The 21,844-nt window shown below is 44.7% G+C and overlaps 1 protein-coding gene across 1 annotated transcript in view; it reads right to left on the reverse strand.

The window, feature by feature from the left end:
- The window catches only part of ABCD3 (ATP binding cassette subfamily D member 3), a 370,248-nt gene extending 353,614 nt beyond the window's left edge, over nucleotides 1-16,634 (reverse strand). Inside the window, exon 1 of the mRNA XM_086957398.1 lies at nucleotides 16,245-16,634. Coding sequence (XP_086813524.1) covers nucleotides 16,245-16,354 — 110 coding nt within the window. The 5' untranslated portion in view covers nucleotides 16,355-16,634. The remainder of the gene's footprint in view (nucleotides 1-16,244) is intronic.
- Between the last annotated feature and the right edge of the window lie 5,210 nt (nucleotides 16,635-21,844).

Here is a 21,844-nt window from a genome sequence, read left to right on the forward strand (position 1 = left end):
CACCTCATATGTGAGAGTTGACCTTATATCCCATGAGCATGGTTAAGCAGAGTATTACAAAAGTTAGAATATATTTCACCTATTTCAGCACCATCCTCTGGTTCCAATGTAGCTTCCCTTGTATAGTTTAAATCAATCTGTAATTATAATGAGATATCTGATTCTCAAATACCAACCTAGGAAACCGCTAACAAACTAATGTTTTATACTAGCCCAAATCCTAGACCCGGTAAATGAAAATCGATTTGGACTAGTATAAAACATAGTTTTAGATCTTATTATATTTTTGCAGAAAACGGATTTGGATAACCGCTGATTTAGCCCTTACGTTGTTATTAAGAATTCAGAAACTTTGGATTAAGTAACCGGAAACATACAGAGAACAGACAAATAACAAGTGGCAGGGTGAGTGTTTATTTCGAGTTACAGGAATATGGGACCCAATAGAGTAGTCTACGCAATACTAGTAGAGTTTTTTATACCTTGGATTATATTATATTCTTACAGGATACGTATGTGGATTACAGACACCTTTGTATTTACGCAAACACCAATCTCTGTGGAATCACTGAAAATATTAGGAGAGTGGATAAGTAAAGGGAAGGGGGTGAGTAGGATGAGATTTGATGTGAATATCAGATCGAGATCAAGAGAATGAAGTGTTGAATTGAATCTGTTTCTTTTTACTGATCGGAACCCTATTATTTTCATGCTGTGGTAATAGGAACTTTTGTTGGCTACAATGTACATATTAGATACTAATTGACTTAAATGGAGCAATAGTGATAAACCGTCAAGTGGTGTTAATATAACATTTATAACTGTTAGAGATTTGGCACAGGGTCTATAAATATGCGGTTGGTATTTGAGAATCCGATATCTCATTATAATTACAGATTGATTTCAACTATGCAAGGGAAGCTACATTGGAACATGAGGATAGTGCACAAATATATTCTAACTTTTGTAATAGACTCTGCTTAACGATGCTCATGGGATACAAGGTCAACTCTCACATATGAGGTGAAACAGGTAGATGGAGTTATTCTTAATCTCTTCACGAAATTTTCTAGTTCACAATGGGGCCTACTCACTCTATTATCTTTCACACACTCGGTTAACTGGTGAGTGTTAATGACACAGTAGGATCCCCTTTACTAAGTTGTTGTTATTATTTGGGTTGCAGCCCTGAGGAAGTCAATGTATGATCAAAATAATCATGACGAAACACGTGTTGGCTGCATAACAGTGAAGAAATTTGCTGATGATCGGATTGATTTATACGACAAAGAAATAAACATTTGGAAGATAATCCTGGAACAGATTTTGGACTTGAGCGTGCGCTATTCAAGACTTGGAACTTGTGTGACTCTATAATAAGACTTTATTGGATAAATAGAGTGCTCGGGAGGGTATTTGCTTGTTTGTTGTTGTACTGAGTATAACTGTTTGTGGATGTAGATAACCACGTCTTCTTCCCAGGGCACCACATTTAATTGCAACTCTACAGACCCTGAATTTGCAGAGTGCCCCTTTTCTGTGGTTACCCAACCCAATTTCTGTAATCTGCTACCTAAAGGGAAGAGCAAGATGCAGTGTTTGGGCAGTGACAGAACAAGGAGAGCTGTTTTAGGGGCCAGAAAAAATATTAAACACGGTTTTAAAGAGTGCTCATCATAAAGGGTGTACACAGTATCTAGAGAGCACAGGCGGTGGGATTTCAAGGAGCGAACACAACTACCCATGAGGGAAAGCAGCATTCACAGCACACCAAGGGCCAGATGTAGGAAGACTATTACCGATCGGTAACAGCCGAAATGAACGAATTTCGGCCATTACCGATGGGTAATAGGCTCTTCTGATGTAGGGGCCAAAATTAAGGATTCGGTAATTTACCGAATCGGTAATTTAGGGAATCAGTAAATTACCGAATTCCTACGGTAGGGAGCATTTAAATGAGTGCTTATCCCATGTTAGGATTCGGTATTTACCACCAACTACAAGCTGGTGGTAAATAACGAGAAAAAAAAAAAAAAGCAGTTACATGCAAATTATTTCAGTGCCTTGTTGCAGACATACATGCCCTTAGGGCATGCATCTGTGTCACATGTGCACCCATACACAATTGAGGGGTGCAACAGGGTGTCAAAGTGACACCCTGCCACCCTTCAATGTTTTCCCCCTGTCACCGAATCGGTATTTACTGATTCGGTAATTGACATTCATTCCTATGGGCCTCCAGGCCCATAGGAATGAATGGCAATTACTGAATCGGTAATTACTGATTTGGTAAATACCGAATCTTAACGATTCGGTAATTTTTACCGATTAATTTGCTACATAGCATTTACTGATTCAAAAGAACTGAATCAGTAAAATTCGGTATTTTCGAATCGGTAAATACCATTTGCCTACATCTGGCCCCAAGGGAGTTAGCCAGGCAAACTGTGTCAGAAGAAAACTGAGTACGTGTTTAAATTGGATACAAATGTGCATTGGGCTGTGCAACTCCTCTGTGACACGCAAGTCTCGTGTCACAACTTTGCAAATGAAATTGTCAGAATCGTGCACTAAAAGGAACAGAGTGCACTAAGGGCCAGATGTAGGTAATTCCTATTTACCGACTTTTAACACCTTGGCTGCTAGGGGGTTTTCCCGTCCTGAGCTGCAGATTCATTATTACCACTGTTCATGACAAGGTCAACTCGTCATAAGCACAGCTCAACCGTGTTTCATGACGAGCTGACCTTGTCATGAGCATCCAAGGTGTTAAATACCGAATTGGTATTTAAGAGTCGGTAAATAGGAAGGGGGGGGGGGGTAGATGTAGGTAATTCGAATTGAAGAATTACCGAATCGGTAGGATTCGGTATTTACCAATTCGGTAAATACCGAAATCGGTATTGCCCATTGATTCCTATGGGCCATGAAGCCCATAGGAATCAATGGGCAATACAGATTCGGTATTTACCGAATGGGTAAATACCGAATGCTGCAAGGGTACTGACACCCTCTAGCACACCAATTTCGGACTTGTGTGCCATGTGGCACACAGACATGCCCTAAGGGCATGTCTGTGTGTCACATTGCACAGATGTGCATGCACAGATGTGCATGCACACCTGAATTCGGTATTTTACCACCCAATAGGATTGGGTGGTAAAATACCGACTCTTAAGGGCCTGTGGCACTCTTAGGAGTGCCGCCTACATGTGGATTTACCGAATCAGTAAATATATCGATTCGGTATTTTACCGATTCTGTAAATTTACCGAATCGGTAAAATATAGGCCCCCTACATCTGAAAACCCTAATACCGGTCGGTAACGGCCGAGACCGGTATTAGGGCTCCTACATCTGGCCCTTAGAGTGTATGCACGCCGAAATTGAGTAACATGACGAGGTTAACATCAAGGAGAAAACGCAAGGTGTGCTGCAGACTTTTTGCAATGAACCCTAACATTACAGCCAGCTTATCCTAACAGAATTTGATGGCAGGGCATAATGGGTTACAAAAGGACACATTGATCAAACAGCGATAAAGCCGCTTCAGGAAGATGCAGAGGTAGCACGAGACAAAAAGGTAGTTCTGTACAACTTAAAGAAGTGAGCACCAAGGTAACCTGTGCACCAGAGGCTCTCCCCATTCAAAATATGGCTAGCCCTGAAGCCAGGAATTAGGCGACAAACTGCAGCTCTGAGGCACAACTTTCTCCAAACTCCTCCTCAGTTTTTAGGTCCAGCTAGGCAGCACATGTGCTGTCTCTTGGAGATATGCTGTATTCATTATGTTGGCCTTCATTCCGCCCCTCGCTGCTGATTTGTTAATGTGCATGTCGTGCTGAAAAGCTTGCTTCTATGTGGTTTCTTTTACTTAAATGTTCCTCCTTCTCGTGTCTAGTTCCCTTCTCTGAAGTTTTGGTCTAATATTAGAATCCTTTCTATGTAGTGTTTTTCCTTTTGTGCACTCTTTTTTGTTGTTGCAGCATGCACATGCACACTGCTTGTGTTACACCGTGGATGAGTGTTCAGCTTCGGCGTCAATGCACCTCCCGCTCTACTTTCATGTTCTCCTAGCCCCCACAAACCGTTCTTCCAATGGCGCTACCGCCAGCACAGCAGTATTCCTTAAAAATTGTTTATTTTTTTGGTCCTATTTCGCACCCTGTCATTACCATTTGGGAGCCTAGTAAGGGGTGCATGTTTATGAAAGATTGGTTTCATCATTGTCTTTTGCCAAACAAATCTTTAATATTATAAGAGAGAGCAGTCCTTTCAACAAGTATAAAACTAATATAAATAGAGCCCCATTGAGATCTGTGTCAAAAATCTCAAAGGGGAGAAACAATATATTTATTTAACGCACAAATATGTAACACAAAGCAAAATCCATGTACAAAAATACAGTGGATAAAAAGTTGGAAATCAGCAGATTTCCAAACCTCAGGCATTTACATATGTAGTGACTCCGTCAATAATTGCATATTAAAAACAGTCACAATATAGAGAAACATCTTGCGCGCCACATAAATCCGAATGAAACTGGGTTGGAGTCAAGATGCGAGTCGACGATGTTTCGATCCCAACTAAGATAGGAGGGGGGGGGGGGGGGGGGAAATCATCATCAGATCTCAATACGGCTCTGTGTAACATTGGTTCTATGTTGGAGGGACTGCTGTCTCTTACAATACATTGCTCACCCATGTTCCCTCTCGACTTATAGGTTTCCCTTGTTTCTCTACAAAAACAAATCTTTAGTGTCATAATCGATGTGGTTAAAATAAAGTGCACTCAAGCATTATTTGGGCGATAAATCTGTATTACTAACCATGCCGTGCTTTGGTTGGTCCCGGTTACGTTGGACCAGTCCTAAGATGGCTGTGCTCTGGGTTTAGGACCAGTGTGGCATTAAATTCAAATAGAAGCACACTGGTGGCTTCACGCTGTAGATCATTTCTCAGATTGTTTTTAAAAAATCCATCTTGGAATACGCACATCTCTCAGGTGTCACATGGCAGTTGCCAATTCTTAGCATCTCTAATGTATATCATTTTAAATAAGCTTCATTTTCTTGTAATGCCCAGGTATTGCAAGTCATACTTCCCTGATTGGAGCCTTGCAGTCAGAACATATTTAAACACTTTGTGTGTTTCTGACATTCATTGTACGCTATACTTTTCTCAACTTTGGGATATTACTTGCAGTCCGATCTAATCAACGTTCACATTCCTTAGATGGCAGGATTGTTTGCCTTTTAGTGGGTAGTATCTACAGCTATAATATACGGCAGGGGCATTGCCCGTGGGCTTGTACAGTGATAGTCAGGGAATGAATGCTACTCTCCCTCCACTTCCCTCGGTTCCAAGGGCACCACTCATGCAATGCGCAGGTTTAGATCCTGGTTCAAGATGGCAGCTGATGAAGTATGGTAAGTGAAGATTGGCCACTACATCTTGGGACAAAACGTGTGGCCTGGTCCCGAAAGGTCACCAGGACTCTAACGCGCACTACAATAAATTCAAATTTTCCAATTATACATTCCAATACAGTTTTATCATAACATCAAAGAATAGACCATCATAATTTCTCATTACTGGCACGTGCATTGAAAGTTATTCACAAAGTAAACAGTTGTATTACCACGCGACAAGAAGATATACGAGCAAAAAACAACAAGCAACCTCATCCGAAGAAAGTGTGGTGCCAGACAGTGACGCAAGTACCTCTAGGCAACCTATCGCTCAGCAATAACGTCGTAAACCGGGGCAGCAAGCACCCACCACAATTGATACAGCATCCACATCATCATCCAATGCTTTTTTAGAGAAGGGCCAAGCCCAAAGCAAACCACCGGATCAATTACCTACTCAACCGAGCGACAAAAAACGCGAAGAGGAAAAGGAAAAGGAACAAGCCAAGAAAACGGGCTTACGGAGCCAAACCAAAACCTAGTGATTAACATCTCGAAATATTCACTGTCTAAATTTGAAGAGAGACTGCTAAATAAAGGGACAACTTTCGTGAGCACTTATCACACGAATGAGCTGGAGACAGAAGTAGCATTCTTTAAATTCATGAGGATCCTACGATTTAAGCATTTCTTCACAATACTAAACCCTATCGAAACAATGGACAACACTGCAGAGAAATTCAAACCCAAAAGCAATTTCCTAGCTCCAGTCTCCCACAAAAGCCTTGATACATTTGAGACTTTAGTCAAAGCTGATATGAGCAAAATCCAATATAGGAGGAAGTTGAATAATCTGACAAGAGCAGAGCACAGTGCCATACAGTCTTTGGCAAAAAATAAAACAATTGTGATCCAGAAGGCGGACAAAGGGGGAGGATTAGTCATTAAGGATTCGGATTTTTACATACAAAAGGGCAATGATCATGTTCAAGATGTGAATACTTAAGCCAAACTGGAAAAAGACCCAACGGTGGAAATCTCTCAAACTTTGGACAAAATTTTTGAAAAAGCAGAAGAATTAGGTTGGATCAACAATACTACCAGACGTTACCGAAGACAAATTTATCCTAGAAGACCAAGGATATATTTTTTACCAAACATACATAAAAGTCTACAGAATCCCCCAATCAGACCTATAGTATCTGGATGCACATCAATCTTCGAAAACCTAGGAATCTACATTGATGCTCACATGCATTCATTCATCCATGAGTGGCCAACATATTTGGAAGACACATCGGATTTCTTAAGAAGCCTCTCAACTATCAAAACCGAAGGGTGCATGGATTGGACGCTATGTACCATAGACGTGACATCTTTGTACACGTCGATCCCTAACAAACAAGGATTGGAAGCCATGGAATGGGCTCTATTGAGAACCGACAAACCAGAAGAATTAAAATATCTAATTATGCAGCTTTTATAATTCTGCTTGGAAAATAGCTATTTTTTGTGGCTAGATGAATACTACACTCAACTCAGTGGAACAGCTAAGGGTTTTCCTGGAGCATGCATATATGCCAATATTTTTATGGCAAAGTTTGAATTGGACTATATCTTAGAGGATTGTACTTGGCAAGAAGGTATTGTGTACTATAAACGGTACATAGATGACATCTTCATAATTTGGAAACGGTCTGCCTCAGAACTTATGCAAAATATCAAAAGTGAGAATCTAGCAAACCCAAGAATCCAGTTCACATGCAATACTAGCACAACATCTTTACCATTTTTGGATGTCATGGTAGAAATGGTGGAGAATACAATTCAAACAAGATTATACAAAAAGACAACTGATAAAAATACAGCGTTGTTTTATGGAAGTTTCCATCCCGCTAACCTAATCAATAATCTTCCTATATCACAGTTCATGAGGATAAAGAGGATATCATCCGACAGCGAAAAATGTGAGAAAAGTTTGGAAGAGCAGAAACAAAGATATCTAGATAGGGGATACCTCAAAAAACTGCTAGAAGCACAAATTGAGAGAATCAAGACAGTACCAAGAACAGAACTATTGCAGAAAAAAAAAAAACGAAAACTTAATAAAAGGATGGTTTTCGTATCAAAATACTCAACAGCATCGAGGGACATAAAAAGAATAATACGGAGAAGATGGGAGATCTTGTAAGTCGAGAAAGATTTTGGGTCATTGTTTTCTGACAAACCTCTATTCGCCTACAAAAGAGCGCAGTATCTCAAGGAACTACTTAATAAACCAGTAAGACACGTGGGGTTTTACTCAACAGCAAGAAATCTACAAAGGTAAAACACGATGCTATAATTGCAATAATGTTATACCAGGCAATACTCTACTACATCCTCGCACGGGAGAAAAAAATCCAACTTAGACACACCACCAACTGTAATTCAGAACATGTAGTTTACTCAATTAAATGTCCCTGTGGACTATTGTAATGTTGGGAATACTGACAGAAAACTGAAACTACGGCTTTCGGAACATAAAAGTCGGATCCGTAATAAGAATCACACTTCACCATTAGCTAAACATTGGATGGGAACGGGCCACACGATAGCCCAATTGATATTTCAAATCATTGAACTTGTCCCACAGCGACTAGGACTGGATAATGCTAAAATCCTACTCCAGAGAGAAGCCTTTTGGATACGCAAGCTACAGACATTGACCCCAAATGGGTTAAATGACAAAATGGAAATGATTTGCTTTTTATAAAGCTCTAAATCATCCTAAAAAACAAAAAATGTTTTTGTATAACTAGATCCTCGAGGGCCTCTAATCCACAGTGATATGTATATATACACACAACATGATGATACACTGACACTTTTTTAACACACGTAAGCGCATTAGTGACATAATAGTCTAAAATGAATATGATTTGAGATTGTAAATAGGTAGGAATTAGTATATGCAAAGCAATATTTTCTTTTGTTTCAACTTGATTGTTTGAGTCTCATCAACCATTCTCATTTCCTATTTTGTTGTTATTGTTACGTTCCCTATATGTAAGGGTATACAAATATCTAGATAATGTTTGAGCGGTATCACATTGTAAAATACTGCATTCAGCGTAATAAGTCTAAATAATTAGTAAGTATTGCCAAAAGTTCAAACTAGCATTTAATATTCAATCTCTACCACTTACTAATGGCGGCTATACAACATTAAGGAATAAGTCCTTTGTTTATCGCTACGCGCCATGCAGCAGTGGGTAAACAAAGAAGAAAGGACTAATAGCGCATAGGGTTAGTTTCGGTCGACACACCAGACTGGAGACGCCGTAACGAGCAAGATGGTTTGCACAATCGGTAAGCTTGAAATACTTTAAGCAAGCACTAACGTGCGTTCTACCGTTTTAAAATTATAGCTTTAAATTTACGAGCAGGCTACTGAATGCGTTTACTTTTCATTCACAGCCAAACTGCTATAACGAGTTAGCGAGACCGATAAACTACCCTGGAGGCTCGCAGGTAAAAATCTTACTTACAACTCTATAGACCCCGAAATGTAGATTCCATAATGGAGGTAACTATGTTCATTGGAACTTATTTATTTGACTTTCGTAGGATATTTTATTTACGCGCCCACAGAAGACTCACAGGTGAGCAAATAAATACGTTATTTTAAAACAACGCTTCGCGTTGTTGATAGGAATTAGTTTTAACATTCCCTGCAAGTGACCACAAATATATTTCTTTTGCAGATATGTAATATGCAAGCAAGGCTCAGGTAAACCAACTCAAACAACTAAATAAACACTAAGAATTTTTTATACATAGTTCCACAATAATAAGATACCTAAACAATCTTTTCCTTTTAGATATACCGCTGCCACGAAATAAACCACTTAGCATAGGATTTGTCGAGTTACACTATACTCGCGGTAAGAATCGTTAAGACTACAAGCTACAAAAAGTTTATAAGCCTCAATGGCATCATTAGTAACTGAGTTTCCTTCTTCTTTCTTTTAAACAGACCCCCCAACGAAGGGGCCTCAGCCCCGAAATGCATTGGGTTTTTTAACATATTTACTTGAATTATGATTCGATTATGTAATGATACAATGGAAATACAACTGTTTACTTTGTGAATAACTTTCAATGTACGTGCCAGTAATGAGAAATTATGATGGTCTATTCTTTGATGTTATGATAAAACTGTATTTGAACGAATAATTGGAATATTTGAATTTATTGTAGTGCGCGTTAGACCTGGTGACCTTTCGGGACCAGGCCACACATTTTGTTTCATAACAGTGAGCAGGCACTTATCTAGCGAATCACACATACCGAGCAAACATATAAAAAGGTTAAACAGAGTGCAGTACCCGCACACATTCACACATTCATTTTTCACTACATCTTGGGGGCCACGCTGTGGGTCCGCACTTTCAAAAAAGTGAAAGGCGAGGGTAATACATTGAGGATGGGAGAGTGTCCTTAGGGAAGGTAGTTGTATGCTAAGAGGTTCATCTCTTAATGTAAAGTCTTGGGCTCATAGGGGTGGAAGGCTCTATTAATTATTGTATTTTGAGTGTAGGAAAAGGGCTTGCATTAAGAAGGAGTGAGGTCATAGTCATAGGTGTGGGACTATGTCTCTCCTTTTCACTAGGATTCCTGCAGCATCTATATTCATTGCGTTGTTATTCTGTATGTAGTAAGGAGATTACACCCCCAGAATCTTCTAAGGGGTGCTATGGAACATGCAGCACCAACACAGACTGAAATGCGTGTGTTTGGAGGACAGCTGGGATAAAAAATGGTTACTTGTCAGAAAACAACTGTTTTGTAAGGTTTTCACAAATTAGTACTTTGTGAAACACTGTCCCAGTCTAGATACTTTAATGTGGTTGCTGTCTCGTTAAATCATGCCACCCCACCTTCCAGTCCATTAATGGCAATAAGATTTGCCCTTTGTCTACGCTACCCTCACTCATGTTTTTTTAAACAGCTAAATATACTTGCCTTCTCTTTAGCAAACTGCAGGTTCGGTACATTTTAGCTCTTCTGCATGATGCAACAGTTTTATGCCTTCCATAAACTACAAGCTAGCAGAAGCACAGCTAAGACGTTTAGCATGTGCTTGTGGTATACAGGCGTCCGGTCAAGGGTAGAAAGAGGTATATAAATACAAAACACATACCATGCAAACGAGAGGACATGAAGGCGGGCTTGGTGTTCTGAGAATAAGGTGTCCAAGAAGATGTGAAGTGTTTGGAATAAAATAAGGTCATGTTTTGCCCTACTCAGAGGTTATCATTCTGTATCTCGATGAAAGTGGCCCTTTGTCCCAGCATTGAGGACTGAAGCTTGACTTTCCAGCCGTTGGTATATGCATTACACTCTCAAGGTAATGACAGAGTCATGGGCTGGCTTGGTGCAATTTAAAGGTTAATATTAAATAGTATTTGTCCTTAGACTGTCATGCTCCTTTAGGAATCAAAATGTATTGTTTAGTTAATAAAAACAATAACAATCATTTTTCACATTAGAACACCAAACACAATAAAAGGAATTCCTTCTCACGAGAAGGTCATGCTCCTTTAGGTATGCATACTTCCACTAAATGACGTGTCTTTGCCTCTTTTTTTTGTTCCCTGTGCCTACCTGGCATAGTAACAGACTTAACATATTCTTATGTGCTGTTAACTTTATGGATGCCTTAAGACTTCGTTGGTGTATGATTTGTAATCATTTTACTCCTAGTGAAAAGGATTTTTTATTCAATAAGCGGCGTGCTAGGGTACAATCATGTATTGGGGGCATGTTTCAGCAGCCACCGTATACAACTGCCACTTACTTGTGTAAGTAAGGAGATCGAAAACCAAAACATTCACATTTATTTAAACCTTTGCTTTTGATTGCTTCTCACACACACACTAAATTTGTGCTTGTTTCTTTTGTGCCGTCTGATCGTTTATTTAGCTGTTTTTACCATTGTTTTGCCCGTCATTTGTGCCTGTACTTTTTTGTGCCGTAACATCATTTTCCTTCCTGTTTTGCCTTTTATATTGCCCTCCATTTGTGCCTGTTAATTTAATTTTACCTCTGTGCCGTGTTCAGTTTCCTTCCTGTTTGCCCGCCTACCTCGCCGCCCTCCGCTCTCCCTCCCCGCTTCCCGCCACCGCCATTTGCCCCGCCCCTTTTCTCTTCTGTTCCCTCCCCGCTCCCGCCTCCCAGCTGCTCCGCCCACCCGCGCACTTGGCCTTAAATGGCGACCGTGCGACGCAGGTGAGTGTGACCCACTTGTGGGACACCCCCGCGCCGCACGGCCACCAGCTGCTGCGTGTGTTTCCCATTGCCTGCCTTCTGCCTCGCCGCCGGCCTCGCTGACGCCTTGGTCGCTCCCCTCTGGGTTTCGCCAGTTGTTTTGCCCTAAATTTGTGCTTGTTTCTTTTGTGCTGTCTGATCGTTTATTTAGCTGTTTTTACCACTATTTTGCCCGTCATTTGTGCCTGTACTTTTTTGTGCCGTAACATCGTTTTCCTTCCTGTTTTGCCCTTTATTTTGCCCTCCATTTGTGCCTGTTTAATTTAATTTTACCTCTGTGCCGTGTTCAGTTTCCTTCCTGTTTGCCCGCCTACCTCGCCGCCCTCCGCTCTCCCTCCCCGCTTCCCGCCACCGCCATTTGCCCCGCCCCTTTTCTCTTCTGTTCCCTCCCCGCTCCCGCCTCCCAGCTGCTCCGCCCACCCGCGCACTTCGCCTTAAATGGCGACCGTGCGAACGCGCAGCGGGCGCACCGAAGGCGCGCCAAAGGTAAGCCCGTCTGCGACCGGATCGCGACCAGCGCCAGGACCCCTGGCCCCCGACGACCCCGACCGACCCGCCTGACGTACTCCGCCGCCACCCTCATCGCACTCAACACCGGCCGACTCCCAGAATGCCATCAAGCCACTCCACGACGCACCCACGGACCTTTCAGCTGCCACGCCTGCAAATTCACCTGCATCCGGACCTGCCTCGCACCCGCCAAGTCGAACGCCAGCAGCACCCACCTCAAGTGCATTCTGCTCAACACCCGCTCCGTCCACAGACACGCCATCGAACTCTGGAACCTTCTAGACGCCACAGCCCCTGACGTTGCCTTCCTCACGGAGACCTGGATGAACGCCTCTTCAGCTCCCGACATCGCCATCACTATCCCAGAGGGCTACAAGATCGTCCGGAGGGACCGCAACGCCAACCAGATGGGAGGAGGCATCGCCATCATCCACAGGAACACCATCCGTCTCACGACCAGCACCGACAACACCCTGACCACCGCCGAACACCTGCATTTCCAGATCCACACCAACCCGAACACCACCCTCAGAGGCACCCTGATCTACTGACCCCCTGGACCACGCACACAATTCAGCGAGGACATCGCCGACTTCGTCAGCCCGCATGCCCTCCCCTCCGCTGACTACATCCTCCTGGGGGACCTCAACTTCCATCTGGAGAACAACAACGACCGCAACACCAGCACCCTGCTCGACAACCTCGCCAATCTTGGACTCAAGCAACTGGTGTCCACCCCCACCCACCTCGCCGGACACACACTGGACGCAGTCTTCTCCTCCAGCACAGACATCGACTTCAGCCACGCCACAGCTTCAATGGACGGACCACAGCTGCGTCCACTTCACCTTCAAGAGAACGACGACCCACCACCACCAGCAACAGGCCGCCCGCAGAAGCTGGAACAAGATCACAGCAGACCAGCTCGCCACCTCCCTGAGCCAGCAACCTCCTGCCAGCTCATCGAACCCCAGCCAGGCCGCCGACAACCTCACGAAGTGGATCAGCATCTGCGCGGACGAGCTCGCCCCGCTGAGGACCCCGCCCAGCAGACCCGGCAGCAAGAAAGCCCCGTGGTTCACCGACGAACTCAAGAGCTCCAAGAAGAACTGCCGAGCCCTCGAGAAAGTCTGGAGAAGGGAACCTACACCGGACAACAGGACCTCCCTCAAGCTTCCACAACAAGATCGCGGACATACACAACAGCTTCAACAACCAACCAACGCACACCATGACCGAACAACCACCCCCCAGCACCACCCTCCACGCCTGGACCCCGATCAGCACCGAAGACACCATCCGCACAATGAACTCCATCCACTCCGGATCACCGACCGACCCCTGCCCTCACCACGTCTTCAACAAGGCCGACGCTGTCATCGCCCCCCACCTGCGGGACATCATCAACACCTCCTTCGACACCGCCACCTTCCCTGAGAGCTGGAAACACGCCGAACTCAGCGCTCTACTCAAGAAACCAACAGCGGACCCCACCGAACTCAAGAACTACCGCCCCATCTCGCTCCTCCCGTTTCCAGCCAAAGTCATCGAGAAGACCGTCAACAAGCAGATGGCCGCCTTCCTCGAGACGAACGGATACCTCGACCCCTCACAGTCCGGCTTCCGAGCCAATCACAGCACCGAGACCGCCCTCATCGCCGCCACCGATGACATCCGAGCCCTGATGGACAATGGAGAAACAGCGGCCCTCATCCTACTAGACCTCTCCGCGGCATTCGACACTGTCTGCCACCGCACCCTAGTACAGCGCCTCAGCAACGTCGGAATCCAGGACAAGGCGCTGGAATCGATCATCTCCTTCCTCGACGGAAGAACACAGAGAGTCCGCCTACCACCGTACAAGTCAGAGGCCTCCGAAGTCATCTGCGGCGTCCCTCAAGGGTCATCTCTGAGCCCCACCCTCTTCAACGTCTACATGAGCCCCCTCGCGGCCATCGTACGCAAACACAACCTCAGCATAATCTCCTACGCCGACGACACCCAGCTGATCCTCTCCCTGACCAACGACCCCGCCTCCGCCAGAGCCAACCTGCACGAAGGGATGAAAGAGGTAGCCGAGTGGATGACGACCAGCCGCCTGAAACTGAACTCTGACAAGACGGAGGTCCTCATCCTGGGCTCTTCACCCTCCGCCTGGGACGACTCCTGGTGGCCTCCCGCCCTGGGCACCGCACCCAAACCGACAGACCATGCACGCAACCTGGGCTTCATCCTGGACTCCTCCCTCTCCATGACCAGGCAAGTCAACAACGTCTCCTCGGCGTGCTTCAACATCCTACGCATGCTACGGAAGATCTTCTGGTGGATCCCCCACCGAGACCAGGAAGACCGTCACCCAGGCCCTCGTCACCAGCCGACTGGACTACGGCAACGCCCTCTACGCCGGTACCACCGCCAAGCTCCAGAAGAGACTCCAGCGGATCCAGAACGCCTCAGCCAGACTCATCCTCGACATCCCACGAACCAGCCACATCACCGGACATCTGAGAGACCTTCACTGGCTCCCCGTCAACAAAAGAATCACCTTCCGCCTCCTCACCCACGCACACAAAGCCCTACACGACCAAGGCCCGAGCTACCTCAACAGCCGAATCAACTTCTACGCTCCCAAACGCCACCTCCGATCAGCCAACCACGCCCTCGCCGCCGTCCCCCGCATCCGAAGAGCGACTACGGGAGGAAGGTCCTTCTCCTACCTGGCCGCCAGGACCTGGAACTCCCTCCCGACCGACCTGCGCCTGACCCAAGACCACCTCTCCTTCAGGAAGAAGCTGAAGACCTGGCTGTTCGAGCAGTAGCGGCACACCCACACATTACAACGTTGTTTTAGTCCATGTTATGGTACTAGATAAAAGATGGAGGGAAGTTGGCTGTGAGTTGCATTTTGAAACTTTTTTTTTTTTTTACTGACAGTTATTGACCGTATTGGTCAGGAAACCCATCCATTGCACAAGAACAGCACATGTAGCTGATGAGGACATACGAGAGCAACCTGTGAGTAAGACACAGTTGTGTAACAAGATAATGAGCGACGATTAGGAGAGACGGAATGACAGGTAGTGTGTGAGGCTGTTGGGATCTGAGTCATGTGGTGTCAAAGGTCTTGCCTGGTAATAAGGCGCTATCTGGAACTGTGACATATGCATATAAAACCGATTCAGACGGGAGAGTAACGATTTTAAAATACAAAAAATGATTTTATATGCCTCCCGTCTAAAGTTGCCTTTGCTTCTATATAAGCAATGCGAACAATACATTCCCCCGATTTTTTCTTTAAATCTCCCACGTTTAAATGGCTAGCATGAAGGATTACTCTGGGTGCTGTTTTGTCAGGCACATAGCAGGCCTTGAAGGATGTCGTAAGGCGTGTGCAATAGAATAGGGTTGAAATGGTTATGGATCCACTTAGTCATTACAGAATGTGCGCATTTTACAGCAAGGAATCACTTCTACTCTCTAGTCCGCATTTGTTTTTACTTTGCAGTTGGTAACATTGAAATGATTGTCAAACACACGAAGACATTTTTCAACAACTAAGCTTTGTCAATAATTGTGCTTACAGTCGCAGAAAAAAGTATTGCAATGCATTAACATGTGTTTGCGAGCTCGCAAGTAGATCGATCTGGTAGTGGGAAAGCGAGGGGCAGGGACTGGGAGAGGCAAAGAGCTGAGCCTGGTACTGTCTGGGGCGGGTAAGAGCAAGGGACGGGGCTGTTTCTGACAAGGCTGTTTCTGACACTTGTCTTGTGCGGAGAGGAGCTGTGGCTGTAGCGGGCACTGAAAGGGGATGGAAGTCAAGTGCCCATCTCGCTGGCTGCCAGCGATCTGCCAGGATTCTTCTAAAGGGCAGCCCCTAGCAAACAACTGCGTCTTTCATGTCTAAAGGGGGCGTTACGTGCTCGTTGACCTCTCAGTGTGCAGGTGCTGATACCGCTTACACTGCACCCTGTGTGCCAAGCTTCTGCCATCCTCCCCTCCTCCCGGCTCTCACCGTAGGGCCGCGGCTGCCCTGCGCCGCTGGTTCAGCAGGAAGAGCACCAAGGCAGCGGCACCGGCCAAGGTGTAGTTCCGCGGAGTCAGGTACTTGCTGTAACCCGCCATGTCCGGCCTGTGCTGCTGTCAGGAGATGAAGGAGGAACCGGCAGCGCAGAGCATGCTGGGAGCGGCGCCTGCTCCGCCCGCGGCCCCGCCCTCTGCAGGGAGCGGCCCCGCCTCCATCTTATTCTCAAGCCGCTGTCGACTGGGGTTGTGTCCTCCGCCTTCTCGCCCCTGTCAGCCTTCTCCTCTTTATGCGCCACCCTAAAACTGGGACTCTGGCCTCGAACTGACTCGGTGTATGTGTCCTCAACTGCCAGGACAACTTTCTTTACCCCGAACCTGCTGTCCCCGACCTTATATATAAGCGTCTCTGTTACGCCGCCCTCCTCATTCACACTACTGGGAGGGCATCAGTACAGCGCCTGCCAATTCACGCCCACTCGACAACAACCTGTAGCGTCACCTAAAAAGATATATTTGAGACAGAACAGTTAAATGGAGTGCTGACGTTTTTGGATGGAGAAAGTTAAAAAGAGAAAGATACTTTTTGACCAAAAGAAGGGATACTCCCCACACTAAGAGGAACATGTGTATATATGCCAGTTCTCACCACTGAGCCATGCTTCACCTCATAAACTTGGAAAAAATAGGTGATGGAAGAAATGCTTACAATAATCAAAGCCACCGGTATAAACTCCGATCCACGTTATGGACCATACCTGATCCCTAATAAAGGGAAAGTTGATGTTGGGTTGCTTGAGTTCAAGTTCAGGGAGGACTTGGGCAGTTCAGACTGGACTTTTCCCATCAGAGCAGGATGAAGACTGATTTGACATGGGTGAGTCGAAAGTGATGTGGCATGAAACGCGGCTGATTAATTAATTACTAGTGGCTGAGATTAAATCAAGCATTACATCTCAAATATGGGCGAAACCAGTATTGGGTTGCTTGTGTTTAGTTCAGGGAGGACTTGGCCAGGTAGTTCAGGCTGGACTGTTCCAAGATTGAGACTGATTTGGCTCAGTTCAAACTGAGGTTACATGGCGTGCAACATAACAGTGGACTTGGATGCAGCCCCATGTAATTACCATTAGCTGAGACTAGTTCATGCATTCCACTTTTCGCTTTGGTTTACTTCAGTATGATGCTCTAAGTGGGACTGTCATGCCCAGGTGTGGGTCCCCAGCACACTGGGTCACTGGAACCAGACTACACAACACTGATGAGCCCTAATAATGGGGGAAACAGTCATGGGTTGCTTGTGTTCTGTCAGGGCTTTAAGCTGGATGTTACATGTCAGAGATTTAGCTCCTGTGTATATATTTCACACGATTTACTTAATTTTGAATTCCCTAAGAGTGTTAGCTTATTCCAGGATGTTGTGTTTCTTTATATTTCATGTAGCATATTAATCTTGTATAATGTTAACGTTGAACTGAAAGGCGCCCAGGTGTTTATAACATGAATGATTGAGACATTATGAAGACCCCTATCCCTTTCAAGGCCTCAGTAATGTTTAATTGAAACATTTTCAATATTATTTACAACAAAATCATTGTTACTCGTTTCTCTTAAACACCTAACAACCACTACCAAAACCAATAGTCCTGCTGGTTTGAGTGTATTTCAGATGTTGTGTTATATATCTGGCTGCAATAACAGAAAGCTCAGAGATGAACCAAAATATTGTTCCATTGGCACACTACGGGAGTCACACAAATTTAGCTTACATGTTTATGCCACGCTTTTAATTACACTTTTAGAGACCCCCTTATTTTTCATCCCACTTAAAGCCCTCGTTCCGGTTCAGGGAGAACATTTGTTTAGGACTGTTCCTTTTGGAGCAAAATCAAGTCTTATTTGCATACGTCTCGATCCAAACTCAAGTGGCAAGGTGTGCAAAATAGCAATGGACTGAAATGTGGCTGAGTAGTTACTAGTGTCTAAGATTGATTCAAACCTTCCACCCATCACATTTTTGTATACTTCAGTGTGAAGGCCTAAGTGGGACAGTAAGCCCAGACATAGGTCCTGCACACATTATGTCACTGGATCTAGGCTATACAAAACTGATGAACCCTAATAAGGCCAAAACTAGTCTAAGGTTTCTTGTGTTCCCATTCATAGTGGACCTAGGCTGGCAGTTCAGTCTGGACTGTTCCTATTGGAACAGGATTGAGACTGATTTGCATAAGGCTGGCATAGTGTGCAAAATAACAATGGACTAGAGTGTGACACCAGTAGTTACCAGTGGCTGAGATTAATTCAGGCATTCCACCCATCACTTTTTGGTATACTTCAGTGTGACCTCATATATTGGCAGCTGCACCTCGTACACCCAACTTTTCCCCCTCATCTCTAATCCTGGATGTTTTGAATGTCTCTTTTAAGCAGACCATCTGAGACGTCAATGCTTTGACGCTGGTTTGGACAGGGTTCAATCTGTGTGCCACTCTCGAAGAGGCCCAAGATTTACTACAAAACATTGCTCAAGCAAATTTAAAATAAGGGAAGTATGGGGACTCAAGTAGACTTTTGTCTATAACAACTGGTTCATTGTTAGAAATGCAGGCTCTTTTTTGTTCTTTTTCTTCCTTTTTTCGCACTTAGGCACTTTAACTACTTCAATACTAAGTCAACTTTAACTGTATGAACGTTCTGCCACTTTGCACTTTACTCTTCTTCAGGGGGGAAGATGTACTGGGTTGAGCCATTTCCTGCCTGTTTGCTGCTATAGGTATTACTCTTTTAATGGCTTTCTTTAGTCTTGTGAATATTGAAATGCACTTTGTTCGTCACACTTTTTGCAATGTGTTTAACTGCTGAAAATTAGCATTTTTGCACTAACAAACTTTGCACATTGCACTTTTTGCAATATGTTTACGGCTGAAATCTTCAATATTGCACCATCACACTTTACCCTTCCCCCTTTTTTTGTGAGGGGGAAGGATACTATTTTTGTCAATTATTCACAAAGCTTTGTGGCAATTCCTTCCCTTTTGTTTTGTTCAAAGTATCGGGGAGAAGATGTATCCATTTCCATTACTGTTTTCTCCTCAGGGTTAAAAATTTGCACTATTGCACAAATTGCACTTTTTTTTGTTCTCTCTCTATGGAGTACTTTTTTTAAGTCTTGAAATATTGGAGCGCTTTTTGTAATGTGTTTATGGCTAAAAACTTGCACTATGGCACCTAACTTTAGCTCCACCTTTAGGTGGTAGAGCAATACTATTTCTATCAATTGGGGTAACACTCTGGGGCAGTTCCCCCTCCCTTTCATGCTCAGGGTAGGATGGTTATGTATAGCAATATAATCTAAAGCTCGATCCTTATTGCATTTTAAGATATTCCATAATTCCTAGAAATCCTAGATATCCTAGGTACTGAGCCTGCTTTAGTTCTAATGCTACTTATCTTGGACATCACTATTTTGTTCTTCTTCAGGGGGGAAGATGCACCAGGCACAATTGTTACCATGAGCTCATACTAGATATACTGTGCTTGTCGATAGAAGTATGTAGTAGTGGAGGAATAGAGTGCACTAGGGAATTCCCAAGGCTGTATTAGTTACTGCACAAGCACAGTTTTTTGTTATGTCTTTTTAAAGCACTTTATGTTACAAATACCCCGGGGCTTAATTACCTAAATGGTTTCGCTCATAGGGGTGAAGGGGGTGGGGGGGCGCGTGCTCCTGGGTGCTAATTCAAGGCACCTTGTTGTTGGAGGGAGGCTGCAGATGTGAGGAAAGGGCTAAGGTGGGTGTAGCATTAAAACAAATTAGTGTATAGGTAGCGGATTAACTTGGGAGAATGGATTGATTGGCAACATGGTTAAATTCAGAGGCCAAGGTGAGTTTGGCAGTATCTCTGTCATCAAGGGGTTATATATAACTGTATTAATAGAGCTGGTACAACTGGCAAATCGACATATGAGAGAATATAGAAGACTTTTTTTAATGGTATAATTTGATTCAAGAATGGCACAACTGCTGAAGGTAATTTCATGTAATGTGAATGGTTTTTTGAACCTACAAAAAAAGGAGCAATGTTAAAATGGCTAGAATCCTTCTCCCCTCAGGTGATTTTTTTGCAGGAGACACATCTTAAAGCTAACTCCCCCAACTTTACACTCCCCAAGAAATATGCCCAAGCATACTTGGCTTCGGTTCATGCGGCAGTGCATGGAGTGGATATTATTTTATCTGCAGAGCTAGAATGGGAGGTGGGCAAGGAGATTCAGGATGATGGAGCTAGGTGGATTTGGATAGAAGTCTTAGTTAATGGGATAGCTGTCGTCCTGCTTAACTATTATGGGCCAATTGGGGATGACTGTGCGTCCCTGAAACAGGTATATGATCTGCTGGTGAATGCGCATGGGTTTATATTTATGGGAGGAGATTTCAACTTAATACAAGATCTGGGCCTGGATACCTCTAACAAGGGAAAAATCAATTACAACCTAAAACAGATATACTTTTAAAAATTATAGGAGATTAATTTATCTTTTTAAAAGTATAACTGTTGTAGGTTTTAATTGATTTTTCCCTTGTTAGAGGTATCCAGGCCCATATCTTGTATTAACTTGAAATCTCCTCCCATAGTTATAAACCCATGCGCATTCTCCAGCATTTATAAGAGAGCGAGTACTAGGAGGAACATGGCGGCCGCCAGCTGAACGGCCGTGGCTCATCTCCCCCAATAGATGCGTCAGCTAGGCTATCTACGAGGTTCCTGCTAGCTTTTCTAGCTAATATAAAGATTAAAATGATTTGTACAATTCGCTAAAAATCTCTACAAAACCCTCTTTTCCCCGAATCTGGCATGCCGCATGAGAACGCCTTACTTGGTTTCGAGTCCTCGTGCGGAGAGGAGATCGCTTCGGTCAGCGAGGGGAACTAAATGAGCGGCGGACGCGGCTGGTGTACACGCTGGGCGGAGGTAGCCCGAGCGCGAAGGAGACGCAACTCGGCACTGTTCCTGTTCCGGGTCACGAGTGGTGGTGGCAGCTGCAGCAGAGAAGGAGGTGGTGTAGGCTCTCCATCGAGCGCTATCCCTGTGGTCCTGGTGGAGAGAGTAGTGAGTCTCTGTGAAGGAGGTAAAGCCGGTGCCACTGTAAAGGTAGGGAGTAGACACCCCATTAGAGGGTACACACTGAAGAATACCTGCAGGAGAGTGCAGCCTATAGAGAGACTTACTGTGTTTAAGTAGATGGGGGAGAGTGTCCCTGGGGGTGCGGGCAGATGGATGGATGCAGATGGTGGACTTAGCATCAGTAGTCTTGCTTGGCTGGAGGACATTGAAAGCATAGAAGTCAGGGCCGGACTGGGAACGAAAACCTGCCCAGGCAAAGTGCTCGCACCCACCCCTCCCGGGGGGGGGGTGGGGGCGAGAGCACTTTGCTGGGGTCTGTTTTCGGCTGATTTTGTTACAGGGCCGATTTTGCAGCTATGCTGCAAAAACGGTCCTGTAACAAAAACGGCCCCCACCCGTGCGGCGCACCGGGGATTGCCCGGTGCCCGCAACGGGTAGTCTGGGCCTGATAGAAGTGGCTTCA

Source organism: Lissotriton vulgaris, chromosome 1_1 (genome assembly GCF_964263255.1).
Source record: "Lissotriton vulgaris chromosome 1_1, aLisVul1.2, whole genome shotgun sequence".
NCBI lineage: Eukaryota > Metazoa > Chordata > Amphibia > Caudata > Salamandridae > Lissotriton > Lissotriton vulgaris.